Consider the following 17,689-nt stretch of genomic DNA (forward strand, 5'->3'; position numbering starts at 1 on the left):
GCAAAACTATAAAATTAGATGAAGCCATCTAAGGTTAGGCAAATATTTCTCAAAATCCAAACACCCAGCCATTCAAAATTATAAAATGAAATTAATCAAAATGCGAAACTTGGCTGGGCATAGTAGAGTGTGCCTGTAATCCCAGCACTTGAGAGGCTGAGGCAGGAAGACCACCTCAAGGTTAAGGCCAGCCTGGACTACATAGCAAGATCCTGTCTCAAAAAATTTGTATACCATTTAGAAAATGAGATCTATCTAACTCCTAGAAAACAATTAAGGAACTCAGTGCTGGATTATATCCATTCTTTAAAACAATCCCAAGTTGGTCCAGAGAGACGAGAAGAATCCACAGAGACCTCCATCAAGTGGAATGTGGACAGGTGCGCCATTGCACTTACAATACCGGTCAATACACCTCAGAGTGGTCAGTCAACTTAACACGCTGCCCTGATAAAAAGTCTCAAGCAAAAGCCAAACTGAATTCACACAAACACTAGAAATTCCAGTGTGGTAGCTCACTCCTGTAGTTCCAGCACTCAGGAGGCTGAAGCAGGAGAATTACCACCAGTTCAAGACCAGCCTGTGCTACATACTGAGTTCAAGGTCATCCTGCACACAGAGTGAAACCCTGTCTCAAAAACCAAAGGGGAAAAAAAAAACCTAAAAAGAAATGGGAATGCCTAATATCATGCAGTGTTTAGGTTTTTTCCTAGAAGTGCTAGCCAAAGCAGTGAGGCAGGATTCAAGCCAAGGCGGTGGCATGTGCCTGTAATGTCTGCACCCTGGGAGGCTGGGGCAGGAGGAATGCAAGTTCAAGCCCAGCCTTGGCAACTTAGCAGCTTAGGGAGACCCTATCTCAAAGTAAAAATAAATAAATAAAAGGGCCGGGAAGGTAGCTCAGTGTAAAGGTCGTGAGTTAGATCCCCAGTACCAAGAAGAAAAAAAAAAGGAATCGTAAAACAAATTGATATAAAAAGGCTTGCAACACAAACTACAGTGGATTAATATCTTTGCCATACATCAAACATCTCAGACAAGGGAAGAATTGATTAATCGTGACAGAGCCTGCATGGCCCTCAAAACCAAAAATATTTACGAAAGGCCCCTTTACGGAATAAGTCAAGAATGCATGATGTCAGCGAGGTCAGAAACTTAGAGCCTCCAGCATCTGCCTGGAGCTTCCACCCTGAGGTTTCTATTTAAAGTCAGACTGCAAAACTAGCATAGTGGTATGCACTTCAGTCACAGATGCTTTGAGGCTGAGGGAGGAGGATCTCTTGAGCCCAGGAGCTTGGGGCCAGCCTGAGCAACACGGTGAGACCCTGTCTCAGAAAAAAAAAACAATTCAACAGCAGGTAATTGGATAAAGAAAGTGCGGTAGTTACACACAGAGGAGCACTACTCTTCCATAAAGAAGGACAACCTTGTGTTCTTTGTGGGAAAGTGGGTGCACCTTGAGATGATAAAGTTAAGTGAAATAAATCAGACACACAGGCTTAAATATCACATGGTTCCTCTTATAGGTGAAACCCAAGTTATAAATAAAGGGAAAAATAAAATATGGGTAATAGGAAGATAGATCTTTTGCAAAAGAGGAGGGGATCAAGGAATGGGGAAGGGGGAGGGGGGAGGAAGGGGAGGGGGTGAAGAAAGAATTAAGCTGTGTTATGCTTGTGTACCAGCTCCCCACGGCGAAAGGAATAGTTACAGACTGCACACAGGGACAAACAAAAAATGAAAAAAGCTGAGAGCAGCTGTGCACACACTTATAATCTCAACACCCTGGGAGGCTGAGGCAGGAGAATCACAAGTTGGAGCCCAGCCTGGGAAAATCAGTGATTTAGGGAGACCTCATCTCAAAACAAAAAACAAAAGGCAGGTGTGGGGTGGGCTATGGAAGCTGCTAGGTAGTAGATCATTGAACAAGTCCTTCCTCATCCTGGACCCCAGTTTATTTATAAAATAAAAAGCAGAGTAAGATTGTTACAAAGATTCAATGGGAAAGGAAGTAGGAAACAGAACGTGGCCTTGAATTCACCTTGTAACCCAGGCTGGTCTGGAACTTGCAGCGTTCCTCCTGTCTCAGCCTCCTGAGTGCTAGGATGATAGGTAGCACCACCACAGCCGGCTTCTGCTATGGTAGTCTTGCATCTTTTTAATTAAATTTATTTCGGGGTATCTTATTCTTGTCGGTCCTATCATAAGGGGAACTGGTTTTGAATTTTCACATCCATGGATATTTTAAACTGCGATCCTCGGGTGGGGTATTGTTTGTTTTTCTCCCTTAGTGGAGCTGGGAAAGGAAGCCAGAGCCCCACACGCAGCGCCCAGCGCGCGTTCTCCCCGAGTCCACCCCCGAGCCTCTGGGGGATTTTCAGTCGTGTTTGAAGCACGGCCTGGCGGGCCGGGGATGTAGCTCAGTGGCACAAGCACCTGCCTGGCAAGTGCAAGGTCCTGCGTTCGATTGCCGGTACCCCGCCCCCGCCAAAAAAAAAGAAAAGAAATTGAAATATGGTCTGGCGCCCACGGCTGGGACAAGCAAACCACCGGTCCTGCCTTCGAGGGTAACTTGGCAAAGAGCACCAGGCGCGATCATGAGATCGGTGGTTCACCCTGCCTGCCCAAGTGCCCAGTCTGTGTTCTTCCCTAAGCGCCGGCGGAGAAGCAGGGAGCCCTTCGCGGCCCCATTCCTGCACGCCCGGCGTGGGGCGGGGCATCAGGGGACCGTCCGCAGGGGAGCGCCGCAGTCCTGGCTCTCGGGAGACGAGGCAAGGGACTTCCTGAGTCCAGGAGTTTGGGCCGGCCGGAGTAACGTAGCAAAACCGCACCCCAAAAAGACAAAGAAGAAAGAGCTCATCAAAGATGCTGCCAAAGATTACTATGTGCGGCTGGGGATGCCACTTAGCAGTGGGGCGCTTGCCTGGCGCGTGCCAGATCCTGGGCAACTTAGTGAGTTAGCAAGACCCTGTCTCAGAATTGAAAGTGATCTGGGAATGTAGGTCAGTGCAAAAGTTCTGGGTTGAACCGTCAGTACTAAAAAGGTGGGAAAAAATCATCACCCCAATTTGAATTAGAGCAGTGAAAATCTACAACAATCATGGTGCAAGGGGTCAGGATTTCAAGGAATGTTTAATCTTTTATTAAGATTTTTCTGGGGCTTTACAGATTATCAAAATAATACAGCCAGAGGGGCTGGGGATTTAGCTCAGCGGCACAGCGTCTGCCTGGCAAGCGCAAGGTCATGAGTTCGATTCCCAGTACCGGAAAACAAACAAACAAACAAACAAATACAGCCAGGTGTGGTGGCACACACCTGTCATCCCAGCACTCAGGAGGCAGAAGCAAGAGGATCGTTGTGAGTGTGTGTGAAGTCAACCTGGGCTACATAGTGAGACCCTGTCTCAAAAAAGCAGAACAAATTACAATGGCAGCCTGTGGAAGACCACTTGTTTAGCATGTGCATGGCCCTGGGTTCCGTCCCCAGCCCACACACACACACACACACACACACACACACACCAATCTCATTTTTAAAGGGTGAAGGAATAGCAAAATAAAATCACAGAAATTCCCCCTCCAGCCTTCACCCCCAGGGCGTGGTGGCACACACCTGCAATCCCAGCTCCTTGGGAGGCTGAGGCAGGAGGATCACAAGTTTGAGGTCAGACTGGGAAATTTAGTGAGAGCCTGTCTTGAAGTAGGATTAAAAACAGAAACAAAACGCTCGTCCTGCTGCCTCTCCCTAAGCGCTCAGCTGCCGGGTGCTTGGCATCCACTCCAGGGCTCCCAGGCATGTGCGTACGTGCGCAGCGTGGATGCTCTGAACGTAAATGTAGCCAGACTGGACCCAGCCCTTCTGGAGCTCTTATTTGTTTTTCCACGGATCAACATTCCCAGGGATTTTTCCATGTCCATAAATACCGGTCTGCCTCATCCTTTTTAATGAGTGTGGAACGTTCCCATAGCAGGCTGAGCCCCAATTTATACGACTATGGCTGCATTGTCAGTCACCGAAACTGTGTTCTGTCGTCCACCTTTACAAGCAGTGATATCACCGCCAAGAATGCTGCGATAAACACGAGCCCCAGACGCCCGTGTCTACAGGGCTCAGGCGTTGCAGGACGCGAGTCAAAGGTTACGTGATGGGGATTTTGATGTTGTTGTTCGACCATGTCCGAGTTTTCTTCCGCAGATGTCTCCGTGGTTCACACTTCCCCGGCCCGGCAGGGTGATAATGCTTATTCCCCCGCAACCCTCGGTGAGACCTGACGTGTTCGTACTCTGAGCTCTTGCCCAGCTGAGGAGTGAGAGCCAAAAGGTGCTGGGTTGCTGGTGAGGCTGGGCGTGGAGGTGACTGTTGCGCTTTATGTTTTGAGCCTGTTTAGATCTATGGGCACCAACCCAGACTACGCTGGGTTTCGGGGCCGTGTCACCAAAATGCTCGGTCTCTGGCATCCACCAAGGGGAGATAACAGCACCTGTCTCTCAGGGCTGAGGAGTCTATTGCTCAAGACGCAGAAGCCACATGCAGAGCGGTGCCCGGTATATAGTAAGCATTCAGTAAATGTTAACAAGGATGACAGAGAGAGAAAGAGAAACAATATGTTTAACAAGTTTTGCTTGTTTTTTTTTTTTTTCTTTATTTTTTTGAGACAGAGTCTCACTATGCGGTTCAGGCTGGCCTTGAACTCACTTTGTAGCCCAAGCTTGCCTCGAACTTGCAGCGATCCTCCTGCCTCAGCCTCCTGAGTGCTGGGGTTACAGGTAGGCACCACCATGCCTGTCTCTGTTTCAAAATTTAAGAAGGACCAAGCATGGTGATGCATGTGTGCTGTCCCATCACTCCGGAGGCTGAGGCAGGAGAATTGCCAAGAGTTGGAGGCCAGCCTGGGGTATGTAGTGAGTTCAAGGCCAGCTTGAACTACGCAGAGAGACCCTGTCTCAAAAAACAAACAACAACAAAAAATTTTTTTTAAATTAAGCTCAGTGCAAAGGTCCTAAATTCAATCCCAAGTGTCCCCCTCACAAAAAAAAAAAAAAAAAAAAAAAAAAAAAGAAAAAGAAAGAAAAACTCGTGGGGCTTCCGTCTATCACTTATGACGCAGACACCTCTCCAGCTATTGCTTTATTCATCTGCTTTGTTCAGCCTGTTGTTAGCTCTTTCGATCTGTCTCAATCTGTCCTTCCCTTCACCGCCCTGAATTTCAATCACAGCAAACCCAGAGTGTTTACACTGAACGCAGAATAAGAAACCAAGGGTGGGAAAAGGGAAGGAAATATGAGCAGAGTTCATGTCTGGGTGGTGCAGTGCCAGTGACTGAATTCCCATGCGCCGTGGTTGTTTTTGTTTGTTTGGTGTTGCTGGTGGTATTAAGGCCAAACTCGGAAAGCTGAGCGTGCTGGCCCTGCCCTCCGGCAATTGAGAGGCTGAGGCAGGAGGATCGCGGAGAGTTCAAGGCCAGCCTGGGCGACGTAGAGATTGAGTCCAGGACCTGTACCTGCTGTGCTCAAGCTATCCCCTCTGCTTCCGAGTGTTCTCATGAAGCTGTTTCTAAACGAACCCACATGACCAGCTTTTTATGTTTCACTTCCTAGGTTTATTTTAAGCGCATGGGTAATCATCTTATAAAGAGAATAATATCTCTACCCTCTAATCCTTTCCAGTCGATGTTTTTCCTGAAGGGCAATAAAGCCAGGAGTTGGCCTCCTCTCGCAGACTGAACCCTCCGGACGTCCTAGCCAACCGCAGGGACGCCCCCTGCTGGCGGAAAAATGGGACCCCAGCTAGGAAAGTCGGCCTGCTGTCCAGTTTTTTTTTAAAATGGCAAAGCAACCTTGTAAGTAGGGGACTGAGATTAGGTACAAGTTGGAGGTGAAAAATCTAACTCTGGGATAGGTTATGCCCAGGGTCACCTAATGGTTGAGGAGCAGAACCCGGGCCTCTGAGACTCCTGTTTTGTTTGTTGTTTTCTCTTTGGTGACAGGGTCTCACTATGTAGCCTAGACTGGTCTCAAACTCACAGGCCTCACCTTCCCGAGTGCTGGGACGGCACCACCACACTCAGCTTGCTGTGAACATTTGTGCACAAGTTTTTGGCATCGTGTTTTTCTTTCTGTCCTGCATAGCTACCTAGGGGTTGCCGGTACCTCTGTGTAGACGAGATCTTTGGACACAGCCTCCCAGCTGTGTCGGGGTGACATACGGTGAGCACTCCCGTCTATATACGCAGCCATTTGCAGAGACAAGGCTGAAACACGTGAAGAAAGCTCTCCTGTGGATTTGTTTCCACACACCTCTGACCCACACCTCTCAGGCAGCTCCTTCCAGCTGCAGGGCAAGTGGCCTGACCCCGAGCTCAAGTCCTCATTAAACACCAGAGTTTCTTGGCATTCCTTGAACTTCAAGCTTGAGAAGCAGAGAGAGGTCACCCCGCAGCCTGTCTTAGTTACTGTCTCGCCAGTGGGACACAGTCCCTGATACCCGCAACTCCAAGGAGGAGAAAGTTATTTCAGCTCGCAGCTCACAGGGGTTTCAGTCCAAAGTCGGCTGGTGCCAAGGCAGGGAGCATGGCAGCGGAGCATTGCAGAGGCTAAACAGTCCATGGCAGGGCGGCAGGAGGTAGAGGGAAATCAAGGGAGGAGGAGAGAGATCGACCCTTGCAGGCCACACCCCGAGCGGCCACCTTCTCCCATGAGGCTCCACCTCCCAATTTCACATTTAGCTATGAGTATATCAGCAGACTAATCCACTAATGAAAATCATACCTTCATAATCCAACCACCACCCAAAAGCCCCACTTTATGAGCACATGAGGCTCTGGGAGGCATCTGGATACAAGCCATAACATAGCCCAATAATCTCCAGCTGAAGGCCATCTCCAAGTCTGTTAGTCATTAATGATGTGCACCAATGTTTGGTCTCTTCTCGGCACAGGTTGTTCTTGTGCACCCTTAGAGTGGGGTGGGTCATGTGACTTGTTCTGGCCAATGAGCAGTTAGCAGAGATGTGTCATTTCTGGGCCAGAGGACTGAATTGCTAGAATGAGATCCTCCAGAGATTTCTTTGTTCCTGTGGACTGGAACATTCCAGAGAATGACTGCTTTGTCACCTGGGTTGTGTCAAAGAATCTCCAGGAAAAAAATCTCCAGGTGACCTGTGATAAGTTTTAATGAGAAATAATGCTTATCCATTGATATCTGCTGGGGATTGCTTCCAGGATCCCCCATGGATACCAAAACCTATAGATGCACAAGATATTTATATAAAACAGTGTAGTATTTGCATAGAATCCACACATATCCTTCTGTATACTTTAAATCATCTCTAGATAAATGTACTACCTACAGCAGCGTAAGCATTGTGGAAATAGTTATTACACTGCATTGCTTAGGGGATAATGAGAAAAAGCTTGCACATGTTCAGGACAGATGCAACATTGTATAGGTGTTTCCAGAGCATGATTAGTTCACTCTCTGTTATGACTTGTGTCTGGATGGCTCCCCAAAGCCTCGTGCAGTTGTGGGATGGGCTTCTAGAGTTTATGATTGATTCACGGTTGTGGTGGTTTGGGGATATTTTGCAAGGGAGAACAATATAATACAGGACACATAGTTTATAAGATTGTTTATAATATAATTCAAAGAATAATATACAAGAGAGTGCAGGAAATCTGTCCACACACTAAGACCAAGGAAGCTAGCTGAAGGCCTGGATCCCACAGTTATGTCCTGCATGAGTCCAGCTGAGGACCTAGAGCTCATAACAATATCTCGTGCAGGCCTTTTTCATGGATCTGCACTGGGAAGGCCCAAAGGTCAGTGGTGGAATCTAGTAAGTCTGTACCAGAGGGATGAAGGATCTGTGCTAGCAGGCTGAGGAATCTGCACTGGAGCCAGGAAGCAACATGCAAAGTAAGAACCAGAGCTCCCCTGAAAGGTACCAAAGCTGTCCTCAGCAACAGTGAGGTCCCGAGCTCCTCCAATGATCAGGACAGCTGAGTTCCCATCAAGAAAGCCAACACAGCCAGCTTCTCCAGGAGACCGGCAGTGCACCATCTTCCCTTCCAGAGCCAGGAAGGATGCTCAGAGTGAGGACCAGAGATTCCCCAAAGTGAACCAAAGCTATTATCAGTGCCAAGAAGGTCCTGAGCTCCTTGAAGGATGAAAACAGCCAAGTTCATCAGGAAAGTCAGCATGACAAATTCCTCCAACAGAACCAACAGCTCCTCACATCTTCTACCAGCTCCCAACAGCCTTTCTCAGCTCCGAACAGCCTAACTTCTTCTTTTCCAGTTCTGCTTCTTATGCTGCTAGCAAGAATCCTCAGGTGGGCCTCCCACACCCAGAACGACACTTACACAGTTCACCTGGAGATTATAAGTTGACTACTGTGTAACTACTTGTTAGATCCTTCTTGCGTATCTCTGTCTTCCTGAGAAACCACTTTGAAGATACCACCATGTATTACAGCAGCCACTGATATTTTCCTACTAATCTGTCCATAACTCTATAATGTCTGTATTGTTCCTATGCTATTTTGTAAATGGATGTATGTTTATTGTTATGTGTTTCCTACCACAACCATTAAGAATAGTCAATGAATATTGAATTGGTAAAAAAACACAAAAAAAAACCAACAAAAAAACAGTTGGACTACCAGTTGTCAGTCCACTACAATGGTCCAATGTTGGGATTATGGGTATGAGTACTACACCGGCCCTGGGGCAGGCAGTTTGCATACAATGTAAGGGAGGAGAAAAGCCTTGCTTCTCCCCATCTTTGCTCTTGCTACTTTTGCTGTCTTGTACCGCCTTGAAGTATTGCTCCTGTGCCCTGCCACTCTTCCTTGGAGCCAGCAGATTATGGACTGAAACCTCCACAAACTGTAAGCTAAAAAACCTTTCCTTCCTTAATTTTGGGCATCAGGTGTTTTGTCTCAGCAACAAGAGAAAAGTAACAAAGACAGAATTTGGTACCAGGAGTGGGGTTGTTGCTGTGACTGTTCCTGACCTTGAGGTTCAAGAGCCTTTGGGAATGGCTTGTGGGAAGAGTTTGGAAAGGTTCCTAGATGTCACCTGAAAGGGAAGCACTGGAATGCCTTAGACTGTTCTGTATGAGAGATTCTGGTCAGAGTTTGGATGATCAGAAGGCTGATAGAAATCCTGCTGTAAAGACTGGGCTTGGGAGGTTTCTGGTGGGAAGAAGGACTGCATGGGCTGTTGGACTCCAGACAGTGTGTGTTATGGCTTGGCAGGAAGTTTATCTGCATTTCGCTCACGTCCGGAGACATTGCCTGAGACTGAGATTAAAGGCAGTGGACTGATTAATCTGGCAAAAGAAATTTCAAGGCAAGCTAATGTTGGGGCAGTGGCATGGCTTCTGTTGGAGGTACTTAGCCAGATTTATGTTGCTAAACAGGAGCAAAAAGCCCAGCAGGATGATTTAAAATGTTGTGAGTTTGGCCAGGAAAAAAATTCCAGTAAAGCTGTGGACTACAAAGACAGAGCTGAGGAGATCTCCATTGCTGAGAAGGAACAAGAGAATAGAAAAGATGGCCTGAGGGCATCAAAACAAGCAGCAAGTCTCCACCCTTTGCAACTTCAAAACTGCAAAGGTGAAAGACTTTGCTTTGAGAAGAAAGCTACAGAGCACCATGTTTCAGAATGGCAGCAGCATAGAGAATTTGTTCCTCCGAATCAGGTTCAGAGTGCTCAGCGATTCAAGGACTTGACCCCTATAACCAAGAGAGAAGAAAACCTGGCTACTGCTCCAGCTTGCAGCAGACGTTGGCATCATCCACATGGTGCTAGTTTTAGGCACATGAAGAATACAAAAGTTCTGAGGTTAAGAAGGCTTCCACCTAGATTTCAGAAGCCCTGGGGGGCCAGGCAGTGTGCCCCTGAGAGGGCAGTATGTGAAGTGAAAGGTGTAGTGGAGACCTCAGAAGTTTGGAAACACCAGGAACATGGATTGTCTGAGGAAAGCTGCAAGGAAGGGGCAAAGCAGGCCGAAGAGTGAATCCATGGGAGCTACAATCACCAGAAGTGCCATGGGACAGAGTCACACAAGCCCTTTGGAGCTCACAATTTACCACAGATTGCTTCAGATGTTCCACATGGAACTACAGAACTTAATGTTTGCCCTGCTCGATTTTGGACTTGCTTTGGTCCCAGTGCTCTTTATCCCCCATTTGTACCTTTTGGAATGGTAATGTTTACCTTGTGCTATTGAATATTGGAAGTGTTTAACTTTTCATTTGTACAGGGGCTCACAGCTGAGCATTTGCCTTAAATCTCAAGAGGGGACTTGGGACTTGGGACTCTTCAGCAATGCTGAAACTATTAGGACTTTGGCAACTCTTAGGGATGGACGAAAATGTCTTTTGCATATTGGGATATATATGAGTCTTTGGGGGAGCCAGTGGCAGAATGTTACGGTTTGTGTATGGATGTCCCCGCAAAGCCTCATGCAGTCATGGGCTGGACTTCTGGAGTTTATAATTGACTCATGGTCCAATGTTGGGATTATGGGTGTGAGAGCTACACCCGTCCTGGGGCAGGTAGTTTGCATACAATGTAAGGGAGGGAAAGAGTCTGCTTGCTGCTGCTTCCCCCTTTTTTGCTCTTGCTGCCTTTGCTGTCTTGTGCCACCTTGAAGTGTTGCCCCTGTGCCCTGCCACTCTGCCTTGGAGCCAGCTGATTATGGATTGAAACCTCCACAAACTGTGAGCTAAATAAACCTTTTCTTCCATAATTTTGGGTGTTGTGTATTTTGTCTCAACAATGAGAAAAGTAACCAAGACACTCTCAGAGTGCCGAACTCCTGGAAGCAGATGGCTGACTGTACTTCTGTGTCAGTGTAGGCCACCAAGAATTTGGTACCACTTGTTACAGCAGTATACCCTAACTTGTCCAGACTGACAGCAAATCACCCACACCACAGCATGCATGCCCAGCCAAAGGCTCTAGATTAGGTTTTTTGCTGTAACGAAGTGTAACACAGTGGTTCAAATAACAAGGAGGATACAAATCCTGACTCCATCTCGTACCAATTTGTTACTGAGCCAGCTTTCAAAGCCTCAGTTTTCTTTATATAAAATGGGACAAGCTAGGTGTGGTGGCGCATGCCTGTAATCCCAGCTCTTGAGAGGCTGAAACAGGAGGATCACTGTGAGTTTGAGACCAGCCTGGGCTACAAAGTGAGCTCAAGGGCAGCTGAACTGCATAGCGAGACCCTCTTTCAAAATGACAAAAAAGGAAATGGGACAATAAACCTAAGTGTAGAGGTGCATGCCTGTAACCCCATTCCTCAGGAGGCTGAGGCAGGAGGCAAATGTGAGCTACACAGGGAGTTCAAGGCCAGCCTGGGTTACATAATGAGACCCTGTCTCAGTAAATAGATAAATAACCAAACAGGGAAGCAACATTTTTCCAGTAGAGGCAGGGAAACTCTCCAGACAGCCTGGAGAGGTGATATTGGCTGATAGGGTTATTCGGGAACACAAAGTGTGAACAGCAAAGGGCTTGGAGCCAGGAATGAACAGAGATGGAGGAACAGAAAGAATGTTGGTGTTATGGGAGCAGAGGGGCAAAGACTCAGCGAAACACCACCAGGAGGGAGACGCTGACCGTGCACATATCGGGTGAATTTTCAGCTCAGTGAGGAACTGACCCGCACACCCAGAAAGCTGGAGAGGACAGAGACGTTGGACACTCAGGGAACGGCAGAAGGGGTCTCGGCAGGACCTCGGACAGCGCTCTCGCTGTCCATGGTGCTGATAGTCAAAGACAAGGATGGCTGGTGGAGCTGAAAATTGGTGCGCTTCGCCTGAACACAGGATTACCGTAGCACCCGGCAATCCCTCTCCCGAGAATATCCCCACAGGAGCTGAAAGCCGAAACCCAGACACTTCAGCAGCGGTGTTCACAGCAGCACAATCCTCAGCAACGAAAGGTGGACGCAACTCAAGTGTTCCGTCAATGGGTGAACGGGTAAACAAAACGTGCTCCGTCCCCTGAATGGCACAGCACTGAGCCATGGAAAGGAAGGGCATTCGGAGACAGGCTACACGCGGACGAAACTTGAGGACGTGACACTTAGCGAAATAAGGCCCTCAGGAGGTGCCTGGCGTCATCGGATCCACCAGAGGCGGGAGGTAGAATGGCGGGTGCCCGGGCCTGGGGAGGGGAGTGGGGAGTTTGTGTTTCATGGGGACAGAGTTTCAGTTGGGGAAGATGAGAAAGTTCTGAAGGTGGATAGTGGGGACTGTTGTGCCATAATGCAAATGTACTAAATGCCGTCCAACCATTCATTCACTCATTCATCTGACAGGTCTCACTACACAGTTCAGGCTGCTCTTGAACTCTCTGTGATCGTCCTGCATCAGCCTCCCGAGTGCTGGCATTACAGGGTGAACTTTACATTTAAAAATGCTTTAAATGTTGTATTTTGTATATTTTCAACATACATTTTTTTTTTTTGTACCGGGAATTGAACTCACGTCCTCATGCTTGCCAGGTAGGCGCTTGTGCCGCGGAAGGTACATGCCCAGCCCAACGTATACTGTCTTAAAGAAGTCTTCCAAGGCTCCCACTTACTCTCAGGGGATCCTTTGCCACGACCCCACTATGGACCCAGCATGCAGTGTGTGGGTGTGTGGGGTCCTGGGACCTCCAAGGGCCCAGGCTGGAGTATCATAAAAATAACCCCTAAGGAGGCAGATCCCACGGCCACCTCCATGGGTTCAAAGGGCTCGTCACCTGAGGCCAGGCAGCTGCCCAGCTTACAGTGGGGCCTCCTAACTAAGAGCTGGGACAGGTCTCAGAGCACGGGGGAACCTGCCCATTCTGCATGACCTCAGCAGAGCGCACAGTAGGAACAGTGAGTGGGAGCTCTGGGAGGAGGCTCTTACATGGGGGAGTCTCTGTGCGAGTCTGTCCCAGGGGAGGAGGTCCGCCCGTTGTGAGGGGCTCAGCAGTGTGCATGGTACCACGCAGCACTTGTGCACAGCAGGGCTAATCCGTGGAACCTGGCAGGGAAATGAGCAGGAGATGGACCCCAAGGACATCCCCGAGCCTGGGGCCTGGGGGAGAGGCCCTGTTCTGAAGCCAGCAATGTAGTGGAGCCACATGGGAGCTGTCACCGTGGGGGACAAGCTCCACACTACTTCAGACACCAGCTGCAGCCATTCTGAGCACCAGAGGTAGGGTGAGGAGCCCCCTGAACCCAAAGACAACACCAGGCCACTTCCAAGAGGGGACAGTTTATTGGGGGGCACAGTTGGTCAAGGGTGATCAGTGCAGTGTTGCCCACCCCTTAGGGCTGGGCAGGTCAGTCCAGTGTGTGGGCCCAGGGTGCTGGGGGAGGCGGCAGGGGGAGTCACAGGAATAGCAGCAGGAGGGGAGAAGGCTCCCCCGAAGGCCTCCCTCAGCCCAGTCCAGGCGTGGGGGACTCTGGCGAGGTCCTCAGGCATCTGTGCCTAAGCTGGGAGGCTCCTGGGGCAGATATCGCCGGTGCCGGAGGATCGACTTTTCCTCCTCCTGGGGGGACAGGCCACACACGTGTGTTGCCGGGCATGGGACTCCACTCCATGAATCCACCGAGCACGTATCAGCCAGGCCACCCAGCACCAGGGCCTCCCAGCATAGGGCTTCCCCTTGTCCACCAGAACCGCGCCTCCCAGCCTGCCCCCCTCAAAACTGCTTCATCCGGGGGTCCACAGGTTGCTCCACGTCTCGCTTCGGAAGTGCTCCGGGACTGTCCGCCATGACAGGGTGCCCAGCACAATGAGACGAATACGCTGTGCTACATTTGCCCTCTCCACTACGGCACCTGTGACTCAGTATCTCAGCCCCGAGACGAAGGACGCCCCATGTCATCAAGCACACACCCCCGTGTCACCCAGCACCCGCCACTCAGGATCTCACTGCAGACCCCCCGGACCGCCCGTGCTCACCACCTCCGAGGCAGTGCTGGGGCTGGCCCCCTCGGGGGAACCTCCTTCGTCCCTCGAGCAGTCTGGTCCCGCATCCTCCTCGTACTCTGTCAGGCAATCTGATTCTTCCCCTGGAACGGGGAGCAGGTACAGGTGAGGGGCGCAGGCTGGCGTGCTATCTCCGGTCATGCCCCACCAGCTCCGGCCTCCAGAGACCCCCACAGCCTCTCACCGTCGGCACAGCCATCGGAGACGTAGCTCGTGGGGGGCTCAATCCGGGACACAATCTCCGCCAAGTCGGTGAAGCCCGAGCTGGGGAAGGCCAGTACCTGCGGGGTGGCGTTGGGGAGGAGTGGGTCTTGAGGTTCAGGAGGGGTCTCGAGGGGCCGCCTTTTGGAGCAGCCACGATCTGAGGGGCTCAGCGGAACGCAGGGCATCTAAGGTTTGCGGGAACCGAAGAACCCTAACGCCGGTGGAGGGTCGCACGCTTACATCTGCACGGCGGCTCTCGTTGAGGTCCGTAGACCGCCGGTCTGTGAGCATTTTCTCAATGACGTCGCCCCGGCTCCAGCCTCCGAACACAGCTTTCCCATACTGGTAGCCCACATCCTGCGGGAAGCCAGGTGGCTGGGGCTGCGCCTGCCACCTGCCCACCCCCTTGAAGACCCCCTTCTGTGTCCTCTCGAGTGCCCGGGGCTTTAGGGGAGCAGGCATCCCAGATGAAACCCGCCTCAGAGCCAGCCACTCCCACTATCCCAGCCCCATGTCCTGTTCGCCCCCTGCCGGACACGACTGACAATCACTACCTCCCGCCCCGCTCCCTGCGGTGACACACACCGAAGGCCACAAGATGGTCGTGCCCAAACTTATTTCCAGGTCTGCAGATATGCCACCTCCCAAGCCCACGGCAGACCCGCTAATCTGTCACAGCACTCTTCCCAGTGGTCCCGAAGAGGTCACTGGATATTCCTATTCGGGCCTCTGGGCAGCAGCCGCTGCTCAACTTCGGTTGGCTTGAGCTGTGATGCTGTTCCAGCCCCCTCCCAGACATTACTAGTTGATCACTGTCCTCACTCCATCCACGTGGAAACAGCATTAGAAATCGCTATCCAGGGCTTTGGGCAGTGCAGCTGGCACGTAACAAGAAAGGCAGCTTCTGCACAGAGCACAGGCAGCAATATTCCCGTGCCACACCCACTGCAGACATCACTAATCAACCACTGATCCATTTCCTACAGGTTTTGGATGGAGCACTGGAATCCTTCCCCTCCTACTGCTCTGGGGTTCACATAGTAAAACTGTCTGCCAGTCCACCCGGCCGGTACGCATCTCTCCCACAAGCTCACATAGATCTGGTCGAACTTCCCAAAGTCCATGGTCTTGAAGCAGTCGATGGGTGGGCGCAGGTACTCGCAATAGGAGCTGGATTTCACAACCTCCAGCTGCCGCACGCAGGACACGTATGCCAGGCGGGACTGGATCTCGGCCATGTCGGGAACCTTCACCTTGTGCGCCCAGGGGTTGAGCCGCTTCCACAGTAGCCACCAGCCCGATAGGCTGTCCCCGTAGGTACTGAGGTCCGTCTCATCCTGGCTCCCCACGTCGATGGCGATGACTGTCCTAGCGCCCATGCTGCGTGCGATGTCCGCTGTGGGGCCGGGGGGTCAGCGGCTGCTCCCCACCGGGGCCCAGGGCAAGGATGGTCAACCCAGTCCCACAAACACCATCACGCAAAGGGCCACACAAGAGTCATGCAAATGGCACACGTTCATGCGAATGGCATGGAAACCAAGGCAAATGAAGTGGAGGGAAGGGGGTGGAGCGAGGGCCCAGGGAGGAGTGTGTGTGCGTCTGTCTGTGAGCCCCAGAGAGGGTCCCCTACACGAGCCTGGGGCACAAGGACAGTGTCCTGCAGCCAGGAGATACCTGCGCCTCCACCAGACTTGCACACATATCCCTTATGTGCTTCTGTTTCTGCATATGGGGTCATGGCCACGGGCCTGTGGTGCCTGCTCATGTCCCTCCTGTCCAAAGCCCTGTTTGTGAACCCCAAGTCTCTGGGCACCCCACATCTCCGGAGGCACACCCAGATCTGTTTGTGGAGGTAGCTATTTCAATGTCCGTACGCTACGTGTACCGCCCACCCGGAGGTCTGTGCACACCTGCTCACACACGGGTGGCTGTGGCGGTGCACGCATCTGCACAGCGCCTCTCGCACCAACAGGACCAGGAAACTACAAAGGGCCACGGGCACAATTTCAGCTTCGCAGGCCACACAGCCTCGCTCCCGCTGCTTTGCCTCTGCTGCTGGAGCTCAAAAGCAGCCGCAGGGGCCTGGCGTGGACGCCTCAGTAAGTCTGTACAGTCAAGCAGGGGCCCAGATTTGTCCCGGGGGCCAGTCTGCCAACTCCTGGCCACGGGAATGTGATCGGGTATCCAGCTGACTTACATGTCTCGCTGCATACTCACACTTCGGGGGTGTGAGCTGGGCAAGCTGCGTCCCTGCCTACCTCACGCCTGTACACATAAGGATGGGGCACGAGGGCTCGCTTAACATGGCACACAGGGCCCCATCCTGTCTGCGTGTGTGCACGTGTGTGGGACAGAATGCCCCGGACCCGCAGTGTGGCCCCAGGCCCGGTTTCACCAATGCACACGTTCCACTGTGCACACGTCTACGTACAGCTGTGCACGTTCCTCTCCCACGTGAGCAGATGAGAACGCACCGCACGTGTATCTGGTGTGCCCACATAAAAGCGTCCAACCCGGTCCACGTGTTCCTCGATGTGTACACGTGTCTGTGCACACACCTCTGTCCCTCTTGTATGTGCATCTAACAGCCACAAGCACACTAAGGTACTTTCCAACTGCACACACACCACTCTCCGTGGGAACACCCACGTATCTGCTGTGTGCACGCATGTGTGTGCATTTATAGCTACACACAGGTTTCCTGTACACATGCCCTCCCCCCAACAAGCCCACATGTACCCGCCTGCTCATGTGTGTGCCTGCATGTGCACGAGCCTGCACGTGCACGGGCGTGGGCAGGAGCACGCGGGCAGCCACTTGCCTGGCAGGTTGTTGATGTAGCCGCCGTCCATGAGCAGGTGCCCATCCTTTGGGTCACACAGCGGGGGCAGGTAGCCTGAGAGCGTCATGCTGGCACGCACATATCGCCACAGAGAGCCTGGCCGGTGGGACACACAGACAAACACGCACAGACACACTCAGACACGCTCCGAGGCCCTGCCAGCCCCATGGGCTCGCTGACCTGGCACGTTGTTAACGTAGCACCCGTCCACCAGCAGGTGCCCGTCCTTGGGGTCGCACAGCGGGGGCAGGTAGGGGCAGTAGGAGGCACTGGCCCGGACATAACGCCACATGGAGCCTGTGGGGATGGGGCAGGGGTGAGGCGCCCGCAGAGCCTCCCGGGTCCCCACCTCTGAGGATGGACGTACCTGGGGTCTCTAGGGCATTAGTAGGTGACGGTTAGTGGTCGGCGGCCGGGCCACAGCGGACGGTCACTCATGTTAACAACGTCCCAGGTGCTCAGCTGCCCTCCCTGAAGTTGCCCCCCCACCCCCACGCCGCCACAGCGGATCTAGCAGGGCCAGGCAGGGTGGCACCCACCATCTTTGTGGACGCGCATGGCCGAGGCGGTGATGTCTGTGGTCACGTTGAAGTACGGCAGCCACAGGTCCTACGGGCACAGGGACCGTGGCACGAAGGAAGGTGAGGGACACCAGTGGGAGG

At 51.7% G+C, this 17,689-nt stretch overlaps 1 protein-coding gene across 4 annotated transcripts in view; it reads right to left on the bottom strand.

Moving 5' to 3' along the window:
* Nucleotides 1-13,245: 13,245 nt before the first annotated feature.
* Pnpla6 (patatin-like phospholipase domain containing 6) overlaps nt 13,246-17,689 on the bottom strand; it is a 22,176-nt gene continuing 17,732 nt past the window's right edge. For all 4 annotated transcript variants that reach the window (XM_005413185.2, XM_005413184.2, XM_005413182.2 and 1 more), the window contains 7 exons: nt 17,567-17,636; nt 17,007-17,123; nt 15,280-15,581; nt 14,426-14,542; nt 14,166-14,262; nt 13,955-14,064; nt 13,246-13,538 (listed from right to left, as the gene is read on the bottom strand). In XM_005413185.2, coding sequence (XP_005413242.1) covers nt 13,464-13,538; nt 13,955-14,064; nt 14,166-14,262; nt 14,426-14,542; nt 15,280-15,581; nt 17,007-17,123; nt 17,567-17,636 — 888 coding nt within the window. In that variant the 3' untranslated portion in view covers nt 13,246-13,463. The remainder of the gene's footprint in view (nt 13,539-13,954; nt 14,065-14,165; nt 14,263-14,425; nt 14,543-15,279; nt 15,582-17,006; nt 17,124-17,566; nt 17,637-17,689) is intronic.

Source organism: Chinchilla lanigera, unplaced genomic scaffold, assembly GCF_000276665.1.
Source record: "Chinchilla lanigera isolate Chin_1 unplaced genomic scaffold, ChiLan1.0 scaffold00162, whole genome shotgun sequence".
Classification (NCBI taxonomy): Eukaryota; Metazoa; Chordata; class Mammalia; order Rodentia; family Chinchillidae; genus Chinchilla; species Chinchilla lanigera.